The following is an 18,160-nucleotide window of genomic DNA, read 5'->3' as shown; positions in this document are numbered from 1 at the left end:
CTCAAACCACATATGTATTAGAGAATAACAACATCTTCATCTTGGAGAAACTGAGGCTCAGTCATGTTGGAAAACTCTGCCCAAGGTCACTCAGCTGGGTAAACAGAAGAATCAAGATGTGCACCAATACTCGCCCCGGCTGCAAAGCCAATATGCTTTCCCAGAGACAAAAGCAACAGCTCCTGGTGGTGTAGGATATGGCGTCCAGATACTTGGGAGGCTCAGGCAGCAGGAATCTAAGTTCAGGGTCTGTCTGAGCTACAGAGTGAGTCGAGATACAATTTTCCAATAAATAGGAGACCAGAAGTATAGCTCAGTACTAGAACTAGGATCTCCCAGTGAGGGGCTGGGGCATGATTCAGTGTAGAGCCTCTACCTAGAATCCCCCAGTGAGGGGCTGGAGGCGTGGCTCAGTGGTGGAGCCTCTGCCTAGAATCCCCAGTGAGGGGCTGGGGGCGTGGCTCAGTGGTGGAGCCCCTGCCTAGAATCCCCCAGTGGGGAGCTGGGGATGTGTCTCAGTGGTAGAGCCCCTGCCTAGAATCCCCCAGTGGGGGGCTGGAGATGTATCTCAGTGGCAGAGCCCCTGCCTAGAATCCCCCAGGGAGGGGTTGGGGCGTGGCTCAGCGGTAGAGCCCCTGCCTAGAATTCCCCAGTGAGGAGCTGGGGTGTAGCTCAGTGGTAGAGCCCCTGCCTAGAATCCCCCAGTGAGGTGTTGGGGGTGGCAGCCTACCTCCAGTGAGGAAGATATGGTTTTACTTACTTGGTATCTTATTTAGGGTTTTACTGCTGTGCACAGACACCATCTATGACCAAGGCAACTCTTATAAAGAACAGCATTTAATTTGGGCTGATTTACAGGTTCAGTCTATTATCATCAAGGTGGGAGCATGGCAGCATCCAGGCAGGCATGGAGCAGGAGGAACTTGAGAGTTCTGCATCTTCATCTGAAAGCTGCTAGGAGAAGACTGGCTAAAGCCCGTGCCCACAGTGACACGCCTACTCCAACAAGGCCACACCTCCTAATAGTGCCACTCCCTAGGCCAAGTATATACAAACCACCACCCCTGGCATGCATGAAGCCCTCAGTTGAATACCAACACTGCAAGACAACGGTGCCCCTAGGGACCCTGATGTTACCCTGAGTCTCTTCCCCTCCCTCCAGGATCCAAGGGGCCATTCCAGTCTCTAGGTTTCCAGTCTAATCACACCAATCACCAACACAGAATAATTCAAGTGACGGCTGTGCCATTTTTAGTATGAAGCATTTAGTGAATTTTTTTTATATATATCCATGTCGTTCCGTCTGCTCAGCGTCCAGGGCCCCTGAGGGAAGGCACCATCTCCACAGAAGTTTCGGCTCACTTGAAGACATCTTGGTAGTAAAAGGCAGCTGGGGACAGTGCCTCTTGCTTCCTTACTTTTGTCCTTCCTGGGGATTTCTCTCCAGGGCCAGAAAGCGGGTAGTAAGAATAGTGAGTGGGGTGAAGTATCAAGGGGAAGAAGAAATGTTAATGACGGTCCTAGTGAATCGCATCAGGAACACATCCAGCTGAAGCGAGGCTCCCGGGTGGAGCAGAGGGTGGTGGGTGCCTGGCGTAGGAGAAGGGGGAGGATCACCAGTACAGAGAAGGCTGGCTAGGTCTGGTCAGACACAGGTGTTTAGATGACCGTGCAGGCATGCGCGCCTGCGTGTGTGCCCAGGAGCTGCCTGTGCCTGTGCAGCCGAGCCGCAGCAGCTGAAGAAGTTATTGTCTTCTTCAGGCTCCAGAACCTGCTGCTGCAGCCACTGCCCACCTCAGTGCTTGAGGGTCACGTAGTCTACCTCTTCCTTTGCCTGGGGCCGTGTGCCAGCCCCAAACCGAACCAGCTCTGAGTAATGGATGCTCTCATCCTCGGGGCAGCTTGGACTCACATTCTCATAGTCACCCTGCAAAACACGTGATGGTGAGCCGGGCTGGGGTGACCGACCTCCCTCCGTTCCCTTTCAAGTCTTCTCCCATTGGGTCCCTGATGTCCAAGTGGGGCGGGGTCATCTCGTCTACAAATGCTATGCTGCGTCCCTTAGATACCCAGGTACCCTGTCCTGGCTCCTACTTTTGCCCTCTGCCCGGGCAACTATGGGGTCTGAGTGTGTTCCCTGGGTGTCATGTGTTGGGAATGTACCAACTGTGGGGTCTGTGGGAGGTGACTGTATTGATGGATTAGTAGATAATCAAGGCAGAGACTGTTTTAGGGAGTTGAGTTCTCTGTGACATCTGCCCCAGCTGTGAATGCTTTGTGTCAGCCCAGGGCTCTGCCATCACCAGATACAGCCCCCTGGTCTTGGATTCTCAGAACCAACCATGAGCCCAAATAATCCTCTTTCCATTATCAACTACCGGGTCTTGGGAATTCATGATAGCAATGAGAAATAAACTTAAGACTGCCACCGTTGCCAGCTTCATTGTCTGCATGTCCCATGACCGGCTCGCAGTCGCGACCCCCGCCCGCCCCGCCCCTCCAGTTTTCCGTAGCTCTGCCCTCTTACCATGTGCCGCTTCTGTACCACCGAGTAAGTGACTGTGTCGCCATTGTCATCGTCGTTTGGAGGAGGACCCTGTGTTGCTGGGGTCCCTGCATCTCTGAGAGAGAGGAGATGGATACACATGAGTTTTCCCCAGCAGCACCTCAACCCCAGCCCCTTAGCGGAAAAGGCCTCTTCGCCTCTGTGCCCGGCACCACACTAACAGCTCATGAAAATGACCATTCCCCTGCCTCGTCCTCTCTAGCACTGAGACTGCAGATGCCAGTGTATTGCAACATAGTCAACCTGCGATGCAGCCTGGTTCCGGACACCCGCGTCTGAACTAAAGACACACAATGGCCCTTTGAGGCCTGTCACCTTGTCATGCAGCAAGAATGGGGGGATGGGTGTACAGTGGAGCCCCGCACAGGCCTGGCACAAAGAGGGAAGACCAGGACACCCGGTTTTCCTCCCACAGCCCTCGGGAGTTACAGCTACCAAACTCTAGTACCCTCCGTACCCAGAGCTGTGTGGGTCGCTCTCTGGAAAGCGCAAGACGGCGTAACTCACGGTGTCATCCATGGCCAGATTGTAGCATCCCTGGGATTGGGGGCCTTCTGAGAGAGGGTTCCTTCTAGCCTGGAAGATGCCAAGTTGAAGTTGTGTCTCTCTTCCCTGACCCCTGACCCCATGTCTTGCCCCTGGCCTTTGACCCCAACAATTCCCTGGAGGCTTCCCCCCCCCCCAAAAAAAAAAAAGGATCTCAGCAATGTACTAGAGAAGTCAGGCTGACCTCAAACTGGCCATTGTCTTCTCCAGCACTGAGTCTGCAGATACCAGGTATCCTCAGGCCCTTTTCGCATCTGTTGTCCTCAGAGGCTACCCTGGGTCTCACCTTCTTCTCGCCTTACCTTTTTGTTCCTTACAAAAAAGCTCTGGCCACTGGAATTTTCCTGAAGCCCCTGCTGGTTCCGGTTGTGCTTCCATCTAAGGATCAAGGGTTTTGTGAGGGCGGTGGGGATGATCCCAGCGGGCTGTGGGCTGTGGGCTGTGGGGAGGGGGCAGGAAGAGGAGGGGGCAGCCGGCGGGGCCTCACTTTTTCTGGATTTTCATCCCCCAGATGGCCAGGATGCAGATAGCCAGGCAGAACCCTAGTCCCAAGGCGACACGCTTGCCGATGGTCTCTGGACTGTCTGGTGAAGAAAGGTAGACAGGCCCACTCTGCCTTGTGAAGACGGACAGAGAGCATCCTGCCCTTCTCCCTTCATGAGGCCTGGTCCTTCTTGCCTGCAGCTGTCCTCCACATATGGGAGAGTGATGTAGAAGGGGGTGGAGAAGTCATCCCTGTCTCCCCACCCCTGATAGAAGAGAGGAGACAAATCTTTGCCCCTAGTGAGAGCTACTCCACAGTCAGCTCTCACAGGAAGCCTGTGACCTTGCGTTCATTCCTTGCTGCCACGCAACCCTGAGAGCAGTTTGACCCGACAGTCAAACCTTAGTGTGCCCAGGCAGACCCAGCTCCACAACAGCTTGGTCCCTTGCTTGTCCTTGCAGGTGTGCCCACAGCAGAGCCTTCAGCACCTTGAAGCCTGGGCTAGGGAGGTGGGATGGGCTACAGTCATTGGAAAGAGGCAAGCACAAACTGGGCGTGGCGCCTCCTCTCTGTAATCAGGAGGACACTCAGGAGGCTGAACCTGGAGTTCAAGGCCAACCTGGGCTGCATACCAAGGCCCTTCTCACACAAATAAAAGTAGTGTGGGTGGGTTTTGTAGGACAGGGAGACAGGGTTCTTTTGTTTTTCTATGTAGCCCAGGCTGGCATGGACTTTCACATGGTATCTCCCCTCCAGCCTCTCAAGGCCCTGTTCAGATTAATTTTTGTGTTTGAAATGTGCTTATAAGCCGGGCGGTGGTGGCACACGCCTGTAATCCCAGCACTCTGGGAGGCAGAGGCAGGTGGATTTCTGAGTTCGAGGCCAGCCTGGTCTTCAGAGTGAGTTCCAGGACAGCCATGGCTACACAGAGAAACCCTGTCAAAAAAACTAAATCCAAAAAAAAAAACAAAAAAACAAAAAAAACCCGAAATGTGCTTGTATTGTCTTGTGTAAAACAATAACATATCAAAAGCTAGGAAATAAGGATCTTAGCTGGGCAGTGGCAGAGAACACCTTTAGTCACAGAACTTGGGAGGCAAAGGCAAGCAGATCTCTGTGAGTTTGAGAATGTGTCTATAGAGCAAGTTCTGGGACAGCCAGGACTGCACAGAGAGACTTTGCCTTGAAAAGCCAAACCAAACCAAAAAAACAAAAAATAAAACCAAAAAGCAAAGAGCTAAGGGTTTTATCCATCAAGGGCGAGATTGTCATGCAGAGGAAAGGAGGAAGGCAGGCCTGTAGAGCAGGACCCGGTGACAGGGGGACATTCCACTCAGGAGCTACTGGTCACAGGGTATGCACGCCTGGGCTGGACACGGGAGAAGGAAGCGGGGAAGGGACTGCAGCTCCCGGGACAGGGGAGGAACTCAAGGGAAGATAGCAGGGGGAACTTACAGTAGACGGTGAGGGTGGTGGGTGGTGACTCTCCCACGCCTAGCTCATTGGTCCCTTGGCAGCGGTAGGAACCCGAGTGTTGGACCCTCAGGGGTTCCAGTCTCAGTGTCTGGCCCGAGAAGTGGAGGTCTTGGCCTCTGGAGTCAAACCAGGTGTACTGAAAGATGGCCGGGTTGGCGTCACTCTCACAGGACAAGGTGGCCTTCTTCCCCTCCATCACGCTGTCCCTGGGGCTGATGGACACACGCAGCCGCCGAGGAGCATCTGTAAGGAGTCCCCGCGTCAGGCCGGGGCAGTGGGTCACCTCATCATCTTCACACTGGCCCCCAGCCCCAGCCACTCACACAGCACTCGCAGGCTCCAGGCCTGTGACGAGGTCTCTCCGATGGAGTTGTTAACCACGCAGTTATAATTTCCAGAATCTTCTGGAGAGATGGAGCTGAAGCTCAGGTCTCTCCCTTCCTGCACGAGACTCCCATTCTTCTTCCAGAAGAAGCGGACCTCTGCCGGGTGGCTCCCCGAGAAGACGCACTGGAGGAGGACACGCTGCCCGGCGTGGATCTCTGAGGTGGGGCTCACTTTCAGTACCTTCACGGCTCTGGGGGCGTCTGCAGGGTCACAGCCTCAGGTGATGGATTGGCTCTCTTCCCGCTTTGATGTCCCCAAAGCTTCCTGTGCCCTTGATTAGGACTTCCCTGAGCCTAGGTGTCCTCCCTCAATCCTGTCTTGTGGCCTGTGCTCCGGGTCCCCGTCCCCTCACTCTCCCACCCACATATCTCAATGTGACCACCTCCTGGACACCCTGTCACTCACAGTGAACATTCAGGCTGACAGGCAAGGCCCACGAACAATCGTAGTTACAGGCGGCACATTTGACAGGCATGGCATTCCATGTCACTTTCTGAATCTTCAGTACTCCGGGTTTGAGCTCACTCCCAGAACCCGGAGGGCTCCATTTGTAGGAGGTGGCAACTGGATTGCTGGAGTTGTACCTACAGACCAGGGTCACACTGTCTCCTTCCCGAATTGGTGTGAAGCTTTGAATCACTGTGGTTACATTCTTGGGAGTATCTTAGGGTAGAAAGGAGAGGCAAGCAAAGAATGATTAGTTTTCTTTCTCTTTTCAAGCATCAGAGATCAAACGCGAGGTCTTACACGGGCTAGGCAAGAGCTCTACCACTGAACTATATTGCTAACCCTAACCTATTTTTCTTTTTAACCTTTTATTTTTGAGTCACAGTCTTCTTAATTTGCACAGGCCAGCCTTGAACTTGTGACCACCTTAGCGCCTTAATAGCTAAAATGGCCGACTCATACCACCCTGGGCCAGTTGCAAGGCTGGTTTTCTCAAAGCCTTTTCACACTGTCCCTGAATGAATCCTCTCCTGCTCCCTCTTGCAGCTGTGAGTACACTGCCAGAGCCCAAGCTGTTTAAAGCCCCCATTAGGTTGGGTACCTCGCCTTCTAGAATCTTCCCAAAGGATACCCTTAGAGCAGCCAATGGTGTGATACTTACCTACTGCTGTCCAGACGTCTAGATGTTCAGAGTATGGGTGGCCCTGTCTGTATTTATTCAAACCACTAGGTGCCCAACAGACAAGTCTCTGTCTTGGAAGCATCTCCAAAGCAAGCTAAGCTGTGCTAAGGTGTGCCAAACAGTGGGGCAGAATGACAACATAGTCCCTCTGGCTCTCAGATCTGTCAGGACTTCTTCAGGGACTCGCCCGTTGCCAGCTAAGGTTATGTCTCCATGCCCTTGGCTGGGAAGTCCCAATAGTAGGGTCTCATATAGCCCAGGCCAGCCTCAAACTTGCTATAGAGCCAGGATGACCTTGAATTTACCATTCTCCTACCTTAGTGTCTTAAGTGCTGAGATTTCAGGTATGTGCTGCTACATTTGTTTATTTTATGCAATTGGGGATTGAATCCAGAGCTTCATGTCTGCTAAGCATTCTACCAACAGAACCACACCCCCAGCCCCTACCTGGGGGACTCTAGGCAGGGGCTCTATCACTGATCCACACTCCTAGCCCTTCACTGAGGGATTCTAGGCAGGGGCTCGGCTACTGAGCCACGCCCGAAGCCCCTCCCTGGGGGATTCTAGACTAGTGTTTGGTTGTTGAGCCACGCCCCAGTCCCTCGCTGGTACATTGTAGTATTCTGTCATTGAGCTGCATCTCTGGTCCTCTTTCTACTTTTGAGCCAGTCTCTTACTAAGTTATCTAGGCTGACCTTGAACTTACTCTGCAGCCCACATTTGTGATCCTTCAGCTTCCCAAGTAGCTGGGATGTCAGATCTGAGCCGCCAGGCTGGTGAAATTAATTCATTCAACAAATATCTACTCAGTAACTGCTGTATGCGGAAGCTCTTGGTCATTGTCTAGAATGCAGCTGTGAAGCTCCAGGTGACTGACTGCCTGTCTTTCCAACACCTGCTCACCCCCTCACCCCTCACACAACACCCCCTCACCCCTCCACCCAACACCACCTATACGCCCTCACAATACCCCCATCCAACACCTTCTACACCCCCTCACAACACACTCCCACCCAACACCCCCTATACTCCCCAGCCCCCCAACACCTCCTACACCCCAGCCCCCCACCCAAAACCTCCTATACCCCCAGACCCCCACCCAACACCTCCTATACTCCCAGCCCCCAAACAACACTCCCTACACCCCCTCAAACACACCCCCTACCTGACACCCCCTACACCCCTAGCCCCCCACCCAACACCCCCTCCCCCCAATCCCCTACCCAACACCCTCTATCCCCAGCCCCCCACCCAACACCTCCTACACCCCCTCACCCCCCACCCAACACCCCCTACACCCCCTCACAACACACCCCCTACCCAAAACCCCTACACCCCATCATAACACACCCCCTACCTAACATTCCCTACACCCCATCACAACACCCCCCTACTCAACACCCCCAACCTCCCAGACCCTCACCCATCACCCCAGATACCCCCAGCCCACACCCAACACCCCCTCCACCATCTCACCCCTCCACCCAATACCACCTACACCCCCTTACAACACACCCCCTATCCAACACCCCCTACACCCCATCACAACACACCCCCTACCCAACACCCCCTACACCCCATCACAACACACCCCCTACCCAACACCCCCTACATTCCCCAGCCTCCCCATCCAACACCCCGAAACCTCCAGCCCCCCACCCAACACCCCCTCCACCATCTCACCCCTCCACCCAATACCCCCTACACCCCCTCACAACACACCCCCTACCCAACACCCCCTACACCTCCCAGCCCCCACCCAACACCTCCTATGCCCCCTCACCCCCAACCCGACACTCCCTACACCCCCTCACAACACAACCAACACCTGCTACAGTCCCTCACCCCCACACCCAACACCCACTACACCCCTTCAGTCCCACAGCCCCTCACCCCTACACCCTATTTCCCTCTTTCCTCCAAACACCCGAAGTCAGTTGGCCACTCACAATGTACATCCAGTTCAGCTTCCTGGTCAATCTGTCCACGACCCAGATTGTTCTCTGCCAAGCAAGAGTAACTCCCAGCATGCCACAGGGAGACTTCAGGGATCTGGAGCTTCTCTTGGGTGTTTCCAAGTACGGCTTTCCCGTTGTGATACCAGGTGTAGTTTGTGGCCCTCGGACTGGCCAGTGACTCACAAATCAGCTCAATGGACTGTCCCTCTTCAGCGGGTGAGTGGTAGATGTGAACCCTGGAGGGCTCTGGAGCATCTGAAAGAATGTACGGCAGTTGCGGGACAGGTGAGCAGACCCTGCAGACGTGGGCCCTCCCTCAGCCACCTGAACCTCTGTGATCGTCCCTGGAGGGCCGGGCTAGCTCTGCACCTCCCTCACCAGCTTCCAGGAAACTCACATAGCACCGTGAGTGCCACTTCTTCCGACTGGCCTTGGCCTACGACGTTGGACGCCTGGCACTGGTATTTCCCTGTCATGTTCTTGGTCACTGGATGCAGAGTCAGCGTGGCTGTCTGATCCCGTTCCTGCTTCTGTTCCCATTCCCATTCCTGTTCCTGCAGGAGGTGTCCATCCTTGAACCAGGACACCACTGCCTTCCTGAGTTTCGGGTTGCTGCTGATAACCTGGCACGTCATGGTCACAGAGTTGCCCTCCTTGACCTCTGTGGGATTGACCTCGATCTTCAGTTTTGGGGTGTCTGCAGGAACAGAGAAGCAGTTGCAGAGAGGACCGGGAAAGCTGGGGGGGGGGTGCTGCACTTCCATTCCCACAGCAGTAGCGCGCACATCTGTGGTTCCGGTGCCCACCCGGTGCCGGCCCCAGCTCCTCACTTGTCTGCGTGCTCCCATTTCTCCCTCCCCTACCCACGTGTCTCTGCGGGCATCCCCGAACGTCCTCAGAGACTGGCACTGAAGCTGTCTACCCACTGGGCTTGTACAGTCCAGGAGACCAGTGTGTCCTCTCCTCTCTGCTCCCTTCTGCTCTTAGCTCAAATGGCTCCGGCTTGACCCACACTCCCCTCCTGTCCTCGGCCACTGCCTGCTCCACCTCAGGACCTTTGCGTGTGGTCCTTCCTCTCCATGGGATCTTTGCCTGTTGTCTGTCATGTCGGCTGAGGTCTGCACCTTCCTCACCCGGGGTCTCTCTTATCTATCACCCGCCTCCTAACCTCCTTTTCTTTTTACCGTTTTGGGGGATTTGTGTGTGTGTGCCTGCGCATGCGCGGTGGATACGGTCAGATGACAACCATGGATGGGCGTTGTGCTTTAGAAACCATCCATCTTGTTTTTATGTTTTTTTGAGACTGGGCCTCTCCCGGACCTGGAGCTCAGTTAGAGCAGGCTTGATGGCCTGAGGATCCACCCGGATCGGCCTCCCCGAAGCCGAGACAACAAGCAAAAGCCGTCACACTCGACCTTCTTTGTTTTGTTTTGTTTTGTTTTGTTTTGTTTTGTTTTGTTGGCTTTTCATTCTTCCAGATGGGGTTTCTCCATGTAGCCCTGGCTGTCCTGGAACTCGTCCTGTAGACCAGGCTGGCCTCGAACTCAGATCTACCTGCCTTTACCTCCTGAGATCTGGGATTAAAGGTGCATACTACCATAGCCTACTTACATTCAGCTTTTAAAATGTGAGCTCTGGGGTTCAACCAGATCCTGGTTGTCAGTTGCCTGGTGTGGGTGCTAGGATTTGAATTCAGGTCCTCTGCAAGAGCAGTAAGTGCTCTAAACCATTGAACAATCTCTCCTAAGTACTTAAAAACAAAACAAAACAAAAAACAACGTATTATGGGACTAGAGAGATGGCTCAGCAGTTAAGAACACTGGTTGGTCTTCCAGAAGACACGGGTTCCCAGCACCCACAGGGAGGCTCACAACTGTCTGTTACTCCTGTGCCAGGGCATCCACTGCCCCCTTCTGGCCTCCACAGACACCATTCTTGTGATCAGCGCAAAAACCACTCATACACGTACAAATACAAATTTAAAAATTAAATAAATAGCACATCATGTAGTACTAAGCTTTTTTAAAAAAAATAATTCTGGGCTGGGCGGTGGTGGCACACACCTTTAATCCCAGCACTTGGGAGGCAGAGGCAGGCGGGATTTCTGAGTTTGAGGCCAACCTGATCTACAGAGTGAGTTCCAGGACAGCCAGGGCTACACAGAAAAAGCCTGTCTCCAAAAAAAAAAAAAAAAAAAAAAAAAATTCAAAGTTATTTTTAGGTTGGCTAGGTAAATTCAGAGTTACCTACTCAGCCCTCTTTTTCTCTTAATACACACATTTCCTCCTGGCAATTGTTTTTTTGTTTGTTTGTTTTGTTTTGTTTTGTTTTGAGATTTGTTTATTTATTTCATGCATATGAGTATACTCTCACGTCTTCAGACACACCAGAAGAGGGCATCGGATCCCATTACAGATGGTTGTGAGCCACCATGTGGTGGCTGGGAATTGAACTCAGGTTCTCTGAAAGAGCAGATGGTGCTCTTAACCACTGAGCCATCTCTCTAAGCCCTGTTCTGTGTTTCTTGATTAACGTTTCTTATCTGTCTACTCCATTACAACTGTTACTCCACACAAGTTGAACCTGGCTAGGTGCTGTGTTCTCAGCCTAAGCTGATATTCAAGACAAGACCTGGCTCCTAATCAATTCACAGGCTTGGGTTTTTGTTTTTTGTTTAGTTCTTTTTTTTTTAAGATAGGGTCTAATTTGTTTTGAACTCACTATGTAGACCAGGCCAGTCTCAACTCAACAGGATTTAGGAAGAAGGTGACAGGTGACATCCTTCCCACCCAGAGACTCACACTTAACATCCAGATGCACTGTTTTCTCAGAGAGTACTTTGAAGGAGTGCTGGACTTGGCACGTCACACTCTTTCCATTGTCCGTCCACTCTGATTGGAAGGTGAGCATGCTCTGTGTAGAGACTTTCTTAACAGAGGAGGTGACAGAAGAGATGCTGGGGGTGATCTCAGACTTTTCCAGGGACCACTTCAAGTTGATATCATACCCAAAGCAGGTGAAATTCAGTCCACAAGTCAGAGTGACACTTTGGTATTCCTGGATTTCTGATGGTAGGTCGATTTCAGGTTGGAACGGTCTCTCTGGGGGGAGAAAGAGAGAGGGGGCCTGCTTGCTGGGGATGGGACTCAGACTGGCTTTCCACCTTTGGCTTTAGGCATCCTGTCCCATGTGACCCCAGAAGAAGCCCTTGCAAGGCAGTTTGACTGCTCTGGAAGGCCTTGGGAACACAAAGCCTGCTGGGAAATTGTGTCTAACAGTTGACTTTGTTTCTCGCTTTCTCCTTCCCTTAAGTTTCTAAATGGCCTCAGGATCAGCCAGGGTGATTTGATTTGATTTGTTTATTTATTGGTTTAATTGTCTGTGTATTGCTAATCATTGGTGACATGCTTGTGTTCAGCCAGGGTGGATTTATTTATTTATTTGTTTGTTGGTTGGTTGGTTGGTTTATTTCTTCATGTATTGCTAATCATTGGTGACATGTGTTTGTTTGACAGCCTCAGAATTAGAGTCTGCCAAGCCCAACATTCCTTTAGTGGGGTGATCCTGAGGCCCAGGGCTCAGATCTCCACCACACTAGACCAGCCAGTGTGATGTGACGTCAAGAGGCACAGCACGGACAGCTCTAGTGTGGACTGATGATACTGTCTCTGGCAGAGGCCCCTGGCTGCTGTTACGGGTCATGTCTGATCTCTGTGCTCTCCTCAGCTACCCTAAAAGATTTCCTTTAATTTGGTCACTTACACACTGTGGAAATTTGAAAATCCAGACCTCTCTCTGCTTTGGAAAGCTTCAGAAAACCTGAGAGACCAGACAACAGATTCCAGAACAGACACAAGCTGAGGAGAGAGAGCCTGAGGTAGGACCATTGCTCGTTCTGCAGTGGGCTGGGTGTGTGTGCGTGCATGCGTGTGCGAGTGCGTGCGTGCGTGTGTGTGTGTGTGCGTGTGTGTGCGTGCGTGTGTGTGCACACATGCGTGTGTGTGCGCGCGTGTGCGTGCGTGTACGCGTGTGTGCGTGTGTGTGTGCGCGTGTGCGTGTGTGTGTGTGTGTGTGTGTGTGTGTGTGTGTGCGTGCGCGTGTCAACAGCTCCTATTTGGTGAGTGAATGAGAACAAGAAATAAGGAAAGGACAAGACTGCTCCTAGGTGTGGTGGAGGAGGAAGTTTATTGTAGATAAAAGGCAGGGACATCCGGGAGAGTCCAGAATGGAGGGGACCCTGAGCCAGGTGAGGAGGGGCAGGGAGGAAGAGAAGAGAGAAGGGACAGCAGCCATGAAAAAGGGCAAGAGGTTAAAAAGAGTTCAGACTACACAAATGGCTGGATTCTATGGGGAGGAGGTTGGGGGAGGGGGGAAGGGCTGGAGAGTCCAGATAGAGGGGGGGAGGGGGGGTGCCAGCCCTGTAACAGGTAGGGACTAAGGGATGCTGGGAGAACCTGGCGTTGGCCAAGACCCCTTTAAAATATTAAATAGGCACCTCGGGCTGTTTACTCCAGGGTTTGAGACCTAACAGTGAGCAGGTCTCAAACTTCCCTAGTCCCTCTTTGCCACTGCTAGAACAGTTGGTTGCCTCCCTGTGCCTTACCAGAGACTTTGAGGTTAATATCCTCCATCCATTTCTCAGTCCCTGAGGTGAGCCTCAAGCCCAGCTTCCCAGAGTCATTGGCATATATCGGGTGGATTTTCAGGGTACAGTTGTTTATTCTGTTTCCCAGAAAGGTCACTCTGCCTTGTTGAGACAGGTACAGCTCTGTCTCTGTGTCCCCCGTCTTTGTGTTGTTGTACAGGACAGTGCCATTGAACTTCCCGCTGTCATACTGATAGCGCTGAAAAAGGAGGATGTTGTCCAGACGCATCTCTGTATGATCGTATTTGGGCACTTGGTACTTGCAAGGAATCCGGATGCAGGCTCCCTCCCAGGCAAAGAGGGTTTCGGGATGTTCAACGATCCATTTTTTTGCTGGGCCGTATGAAGCCGCGTGTCCTAAAGGCCACAACTCTGGTCAGAAGTTGTTACTGAGGGATGAGAACCTTTCCCTGTAATTTGTTGGAAGTAGGAGAGGGAGAGAGAGACACTGGGGAGACACACGGTGGAGCAGGAGCACAAAATATCTATCTCTGCGCACATTGCCTCCCCACAGTTCCCTTCCAATGCCCCAGGCCCGTGCCCTCGCTGCTTGGCCCACTGATATCTCCAAACCCAGCCCACCAGCCTGGGCCTCAGCACATACCCAGAATCAGGAGGAGCCACGGGCAGTGGGCGTGCATGGTGAGTCGTCTGGGTGGGACCTAAGGGAAGAAGAGTTACTCTGTAAACTGGATGTATTGGGGTGTTGACTGTAATCCCAGCATTCTAGATGTTGAAGCAGGAGGATTGCTACGAGTCTGAGGCCAGCATGGGCTGCATTCTGAGACCCTGTCTCAACAACAAAAGGAATTTGCCTTTGAGCCATCTTGTTGCTTGCTGGTTTTGTTTGTTGTCCTTTGAACTCTGGCCCCTTTTTTTCTGATTGTGTGTGTGTGTGTGGGGGGTATCTGCTTATGTGATAGAGATGTGGGTTCAGGGGCGCTCACAGAACCTTTTCTGGATTTACTGTACTTCTTCAAGCAGACTTTCCTCTCCTCTACCTCTCTCTTCTATCCATTTATTTGTTTGTAATTTTTATTTCATATTATTGACATGTGTGTATGTGTATGTGTGTGTGTGTGTGTATATGTGTGTGTGTGTCTGTGTGTGTGCATGCTTGTGCCCAAATTAGGCATGTGCATGCTACAGTGCATGTGTGGACACCAGGGACAACTTTGTGGAGAATTTTGAGGATTCCTTTCAGTGGGTCCCAGGACTCCAACTCATATGCCCGGACTTGTACACAAGCACATTGGACCCCTGAGCCACCGTGATGGCTTTTATAACTCTTAAAACTCTGTTCTCTCAGGCTCTGTGCTGCCAGCCTGTTATATGCCTTGAATGCCAGGCTCAGGTAGCAAGGGTCTCCCCAGGCTATCACTGCAGGATCACACACAGGGATCAGACAGTGATTTGAAAGCCTCGGGGTAGTAGGAGGGTGGACACATTAAAACAAACCTGAGCCAGGCCTAACAATTCAGGCCTGGAATTCCAGGTGCTCCAGATCCTGATGTAAAACAATTGCGAACCCAAGGTCAGCTTGGCTACAAAGCAAGTTCAAGCCCAGTCTAGTCAATTTAGCAAGAAACTTGTCTCAAAAGAAAAGTAAAAAGAGGGCTGGGTGTATCTCTGTGATACAGAAATCACTTATTAAGGCACTGGAGGCAGAGTTCAGCACTAGAGCCCCTGCTTAGAGTCCCTCAGGGAGGGGCTGGGGACATGACTCAGTGGTAGAGCCCAGCCTAGCAAGCACAGGACCTAGATTCAAATCGAAGTACTAGCTCAAAAAGTAAAACTAAACTCATAGCGAAGTATGACATTAGCAGAACATTTGGAGGGAGTTAGAAAGCCTTAGAAACAGAAAGATCCAAATGACTCCCTCCTGAGCCCCTGGTGCCTACAGGGAACAAGGGGCAGATGTTCCTTTTCCAACATCAGCCAGTTGTTACCAGGTGGTAGTGGGGACCTCCTGGTGTCTGGTCACCCACAGTCTGACCATAGGAAATAGCCAGATTGCTATGAGAAATGTTTTGCTTTAGAAGCAATACACAGGACCAGCCTTAGTGGTATATATCTAAAAATCCCAGAATTTAGGAGCCTGGATCGGTGAATACAAGCTTGAAGCTAGTCGGGCTTACCAAGCTGTCGTAAGAAGTCTTAAATAAGTAGTAGTGTGTACAACACTAGCCTGACAGACCAACTTAAGGGCAACCAATTTACAACTGATACTCTCTGTCTCTCTGTGTGTGTGTGTGTGTGTGTGTCTGTCTGTCTGTCTCTGTGACTCTGAGTCTCTGTCTGTCTCTGTCCGTCTGTCTGTCTCTCTCTCTCTCTCTAACGAGCTTGGCCTCCACCATCCTACACTTTATGTAGAGTTAAATTTAACTCTATTCATGTGGCTGTGATCTCTGTGTGAGTCCCCAGGGATCTCGCAGGATGTGCCAACAGAGTGTGTCTCCGGTGTCAGAGAGCAGAGCTGTGTCCCTTCCCTTCCACCTGCCCAACCAAGGCTTCCCATACCTTGCCCAGTATCAGCACCTCCCTCTCTCCAGCTAATTATCTCCCAGGCCGCAGGGCACAGGAAGTAAGGACTGTTGGGTGACCAGGAACAGATGTAGGGAAAGCCAGTCCAGTTGCTGAGAGCGGGCTGGGTTCTGCCTCCACTGTTGGTGTTGGCCTGGCCTGGGTGTGTAAAGAGGTTTGTGGGCTGAGGCTGGGACAGATCATCTGAGGTGGTACAGATGACCTCAGTTTCCCAGGTACAGGGAATGCATCGCATAGAGATAGCTCCAAGGTCACGGCCACTTGGGAAAAGCAGAGTTCAACAGGAGGCTTCACTGGGGGGCTTCTCAGTGTCTAAGGAGTTGTCTAAGGAGCTTACACAGGCAGCGGCCATACTTCTTTGGCCATGCGATCTATTTTAATCCTTTCCAACAAAAGCATTGCAGGCTTGCAAGCTCCGTTCTGGGGGACACACTTTGAAACACCCTTGGGGTTGCCACAACAAGGGCTGTGGTAACGATCAGCCTCCAAGTGCTGGACCACCATGCTCGTCCGGCAGCCCCTCTGGCCACATCCTTAGCAGAGCCTGGCTGGAGACCTCAGCTTGAGCTTGAGCAGAAAGCAGACAGTTCCAGAGCGACGCTGCCTACCCACCCAAGGGATTTACAGCATGCGAAGCAGGGACCTGAGCCCGGGGCCTGGACGGATGAGAAAGTAGAGCGGGGTGCAGCAGCAACAGTGACTAAGTCCAGAGGCACAGAACAGGGCCCTGCAGTTAAGATCTATGATCTGCTCGCCTTCTGAGAGCCGCAAGGTTAGCTTCCTGGTCCCATCATTTCCGCCCCGGCACTCAACAACTTCTACCTCAGAGGACTCAGAAAGCCTGAAATGGGGACTTGGAAAGACTGGGATGGGGAGTACGGGCTGAGGGTGAGGGGTTGGGATTGGGGCCTGTCTGTGCCTATTGCAAAGTAGATAAGAAAACACAGCAGGTCCTCATGGCCAGCACACAGAGGCTACTCCATATTTACTTGTTGAGAACAAGAGAAAAGATCAAAATGGTTTTACCTGTTTCCTCCTGTGTTCGATCTTCAGGATCCCTAGCACGATCTGAGAGTAAAAGTAAGAAAAGTGTAACACGCTTGGCCACACCCCCTTCCTCTCTGTGCCCGAGAGAGACCAGCAGATATGGTAGGGAAGAGACACCATAGGGGAAAACACAAGGTCAGAGTCAAATTGACTCTCTGCAGTCAGCTGTTGGCTTGTGTCTTCAGGTCTGATGAATTTCCAAGCTGGCTTGTCCAGGTCTCCCTAGAGCCAGACAACACACAAATACACACTTGAACACACAATACTCAAACACACACACACACACACACACACACACACACATGCATGCACAAACCTGGACATCATCATAAATAAATAAAAATGAAGTAAAAAAGGCTTCCCATTCAGCAAACCTTATTCCCAGAGCTAGAGCTCCCAGGCATAGGTCTTGAAGATGGCTTGCTTTAGCTTGCTGATTGATCCCATCTTATTACTAGCAATCCCATCGAAGGCAGGATCAGGGAAATCTAGAACTGACATGGATACGTTAGCAGCTGCATGGGCTAGGGGAGGACCAGAGCTCTGGAGAAGGGAGAGTTGCTAAATGGGAAGTCTTTTTTACTTCCTTTTTATTTAGGATAGTTCCCAGATGCACAAGTGTGTGTGTGTGTGTGTGTGTGTGTGTGTGTGTGTGTGTATGTGTATGTGTGTGTATGTGTGTGTGTGTTTGTGCATATTTGAGTATTGTGCGTGTTTATGTGTTGTGTTTGTGTTGCATGTTTTTGCATGTTGTGTGTGTAGTTGTGTGTGCTTGTGTGTGTTGTGCATGTGTGGCATGTGTGTACATGTGTATATGTGGCATGTGAGTAGTATATCTGTTGTTTCTGTGGTGTATGTTTATGAGTATGTATGTGTGTGGCATGTGTGTGGCATGTGAGTGTATGTATGTATATTGTGTGTATTTGAGGGTTGTGTATGCTTGTGTTGTATGTTTTTGTGTATGGTGTCTGTGTTTGTGAGTGAGTGTGTGTTGGGTATGTTTATATGTGTGTGTGGTGTGTGTGTTTGTGTGTGTGTATATGTTTGCACCAGTGATTGTGTAGAGATCAGAGGACAACCTACGGTCAACTCTCTTCTTCCACATTTATGTAGGTTCAAGGGGTCAAACTTGGGTTGTCAAACTTGCCCACAACCATTTTTACCCACTGTCCCTTCTGGCAGTCCTGCAAATGGGAAAGTCTTGAGACTGAAACTGTGCCGCTTGTATCGTGAGTCTTCTAATCAGTAAGCGTATTGGTGGCAGAACCAGGCAGCAGCCAGCAGAGAGATGCAAATTCTACAGGGAAACATGAGGGCAGAGCTGACCTCAACTCTACAGGCCCAGGGAATGTGCCGCACAAAAACGTCTTCAGGATCA

The 18,160-nt window shown here is 51.6% G+C and overlaps 1 protein-coding gene across 2 annotated transcripts; it reads right to left on the bottom strand.

Annotated features, from left to right (window-relative positions):
- Positions 1-819: 819 nt before the first annotated feature.
- Cd22 (CD22 molecule) lies at positions 820-17,271 on the bottom strand. Of its 2 annotated transcripts, none has more exons than XM_052166062.1 (15): positions 17,157-17,271; positions 16,762-16,803; positions 13,796-13,853; positions 13,150-13,548; positions 11,348-11,647; positions 8,944-9,243; positions 8,538-8,801; positions 5,865-6,122; positions 5,396-5,659; positions 5,052-5,315; positions 3,600-3,696; positions 3,415-3,490; positions 3,024-3,142; positions 2,528-2,621; positions 820-1,927 (listed from the first exon to the last, which is right to left on the bottom strand). In XM_052166062.1, exons 1-15 carry the CDS (start codon positions 17,184-17,186, stop codon positions 1,796-1,798), a joined length of 2,697 nt encoding a protein of 898 aa, XP_052022022.1. In that variant the 5' UTR covers positions 17,187-17,271; the 3' UTR covers positions 820-1,795. The 2 variants fall into 2 exon arrangements, with proteins under 2 accessions (XP_052022022.1, XP_052022029.1); XM_052166069.1 differs by lacking the exon at positions 17,157-17,271 and adding an exon at positions 15,712-15,873 and having other exon boundaries at positions 16,762-16,793.
- Positions 17,272-18,160: the final 889 nt, after the last annotated feature.

The sequence above is a fragment of the Apodemus sylvaticus genome, chromosome 1 (genome assembly GCF_947179515.1).
Source record: "Apodemus sylvaticus chromosome 1, mApoSyl1.1, whole genome shotgun sequence".
NCBI lineage: Eukaryota > Metazoa > Chordata > Mammalia > Rodentia > Muridae > Apodemus > Apodemus sylvaticus.
This window is presented reverse-complemented; position numbering and strand designations above follow the sequence as displayed.

What these genes read in the sequence shown, in the direction of transcription:
- Cd22 (XM_052166062.1), bottom strand. Translation starts at nt 17,186, where the DNA reads ATGCCTGGGAGCTCTAGCTCTGGGAATAAG. An exon ending in CTGGAGCCTGCGAGTGCTGT is followed by an intron (nt 5,316 to 5,395) that starts GTGAGTGGCTGG and finishes GACTCCTTACAG; the next exon opens with ATGCTCCTCGGCGGCTGCGT. An exon ending in CACCACCCTCACCGTCTACT is followed by an intron (nt 3,697 to 5,051) that starts GTAAGTTCCCCC and finishes TTTCTTCACCAG; the next exon opens with ACAGTCCAGAGACCATCGGC.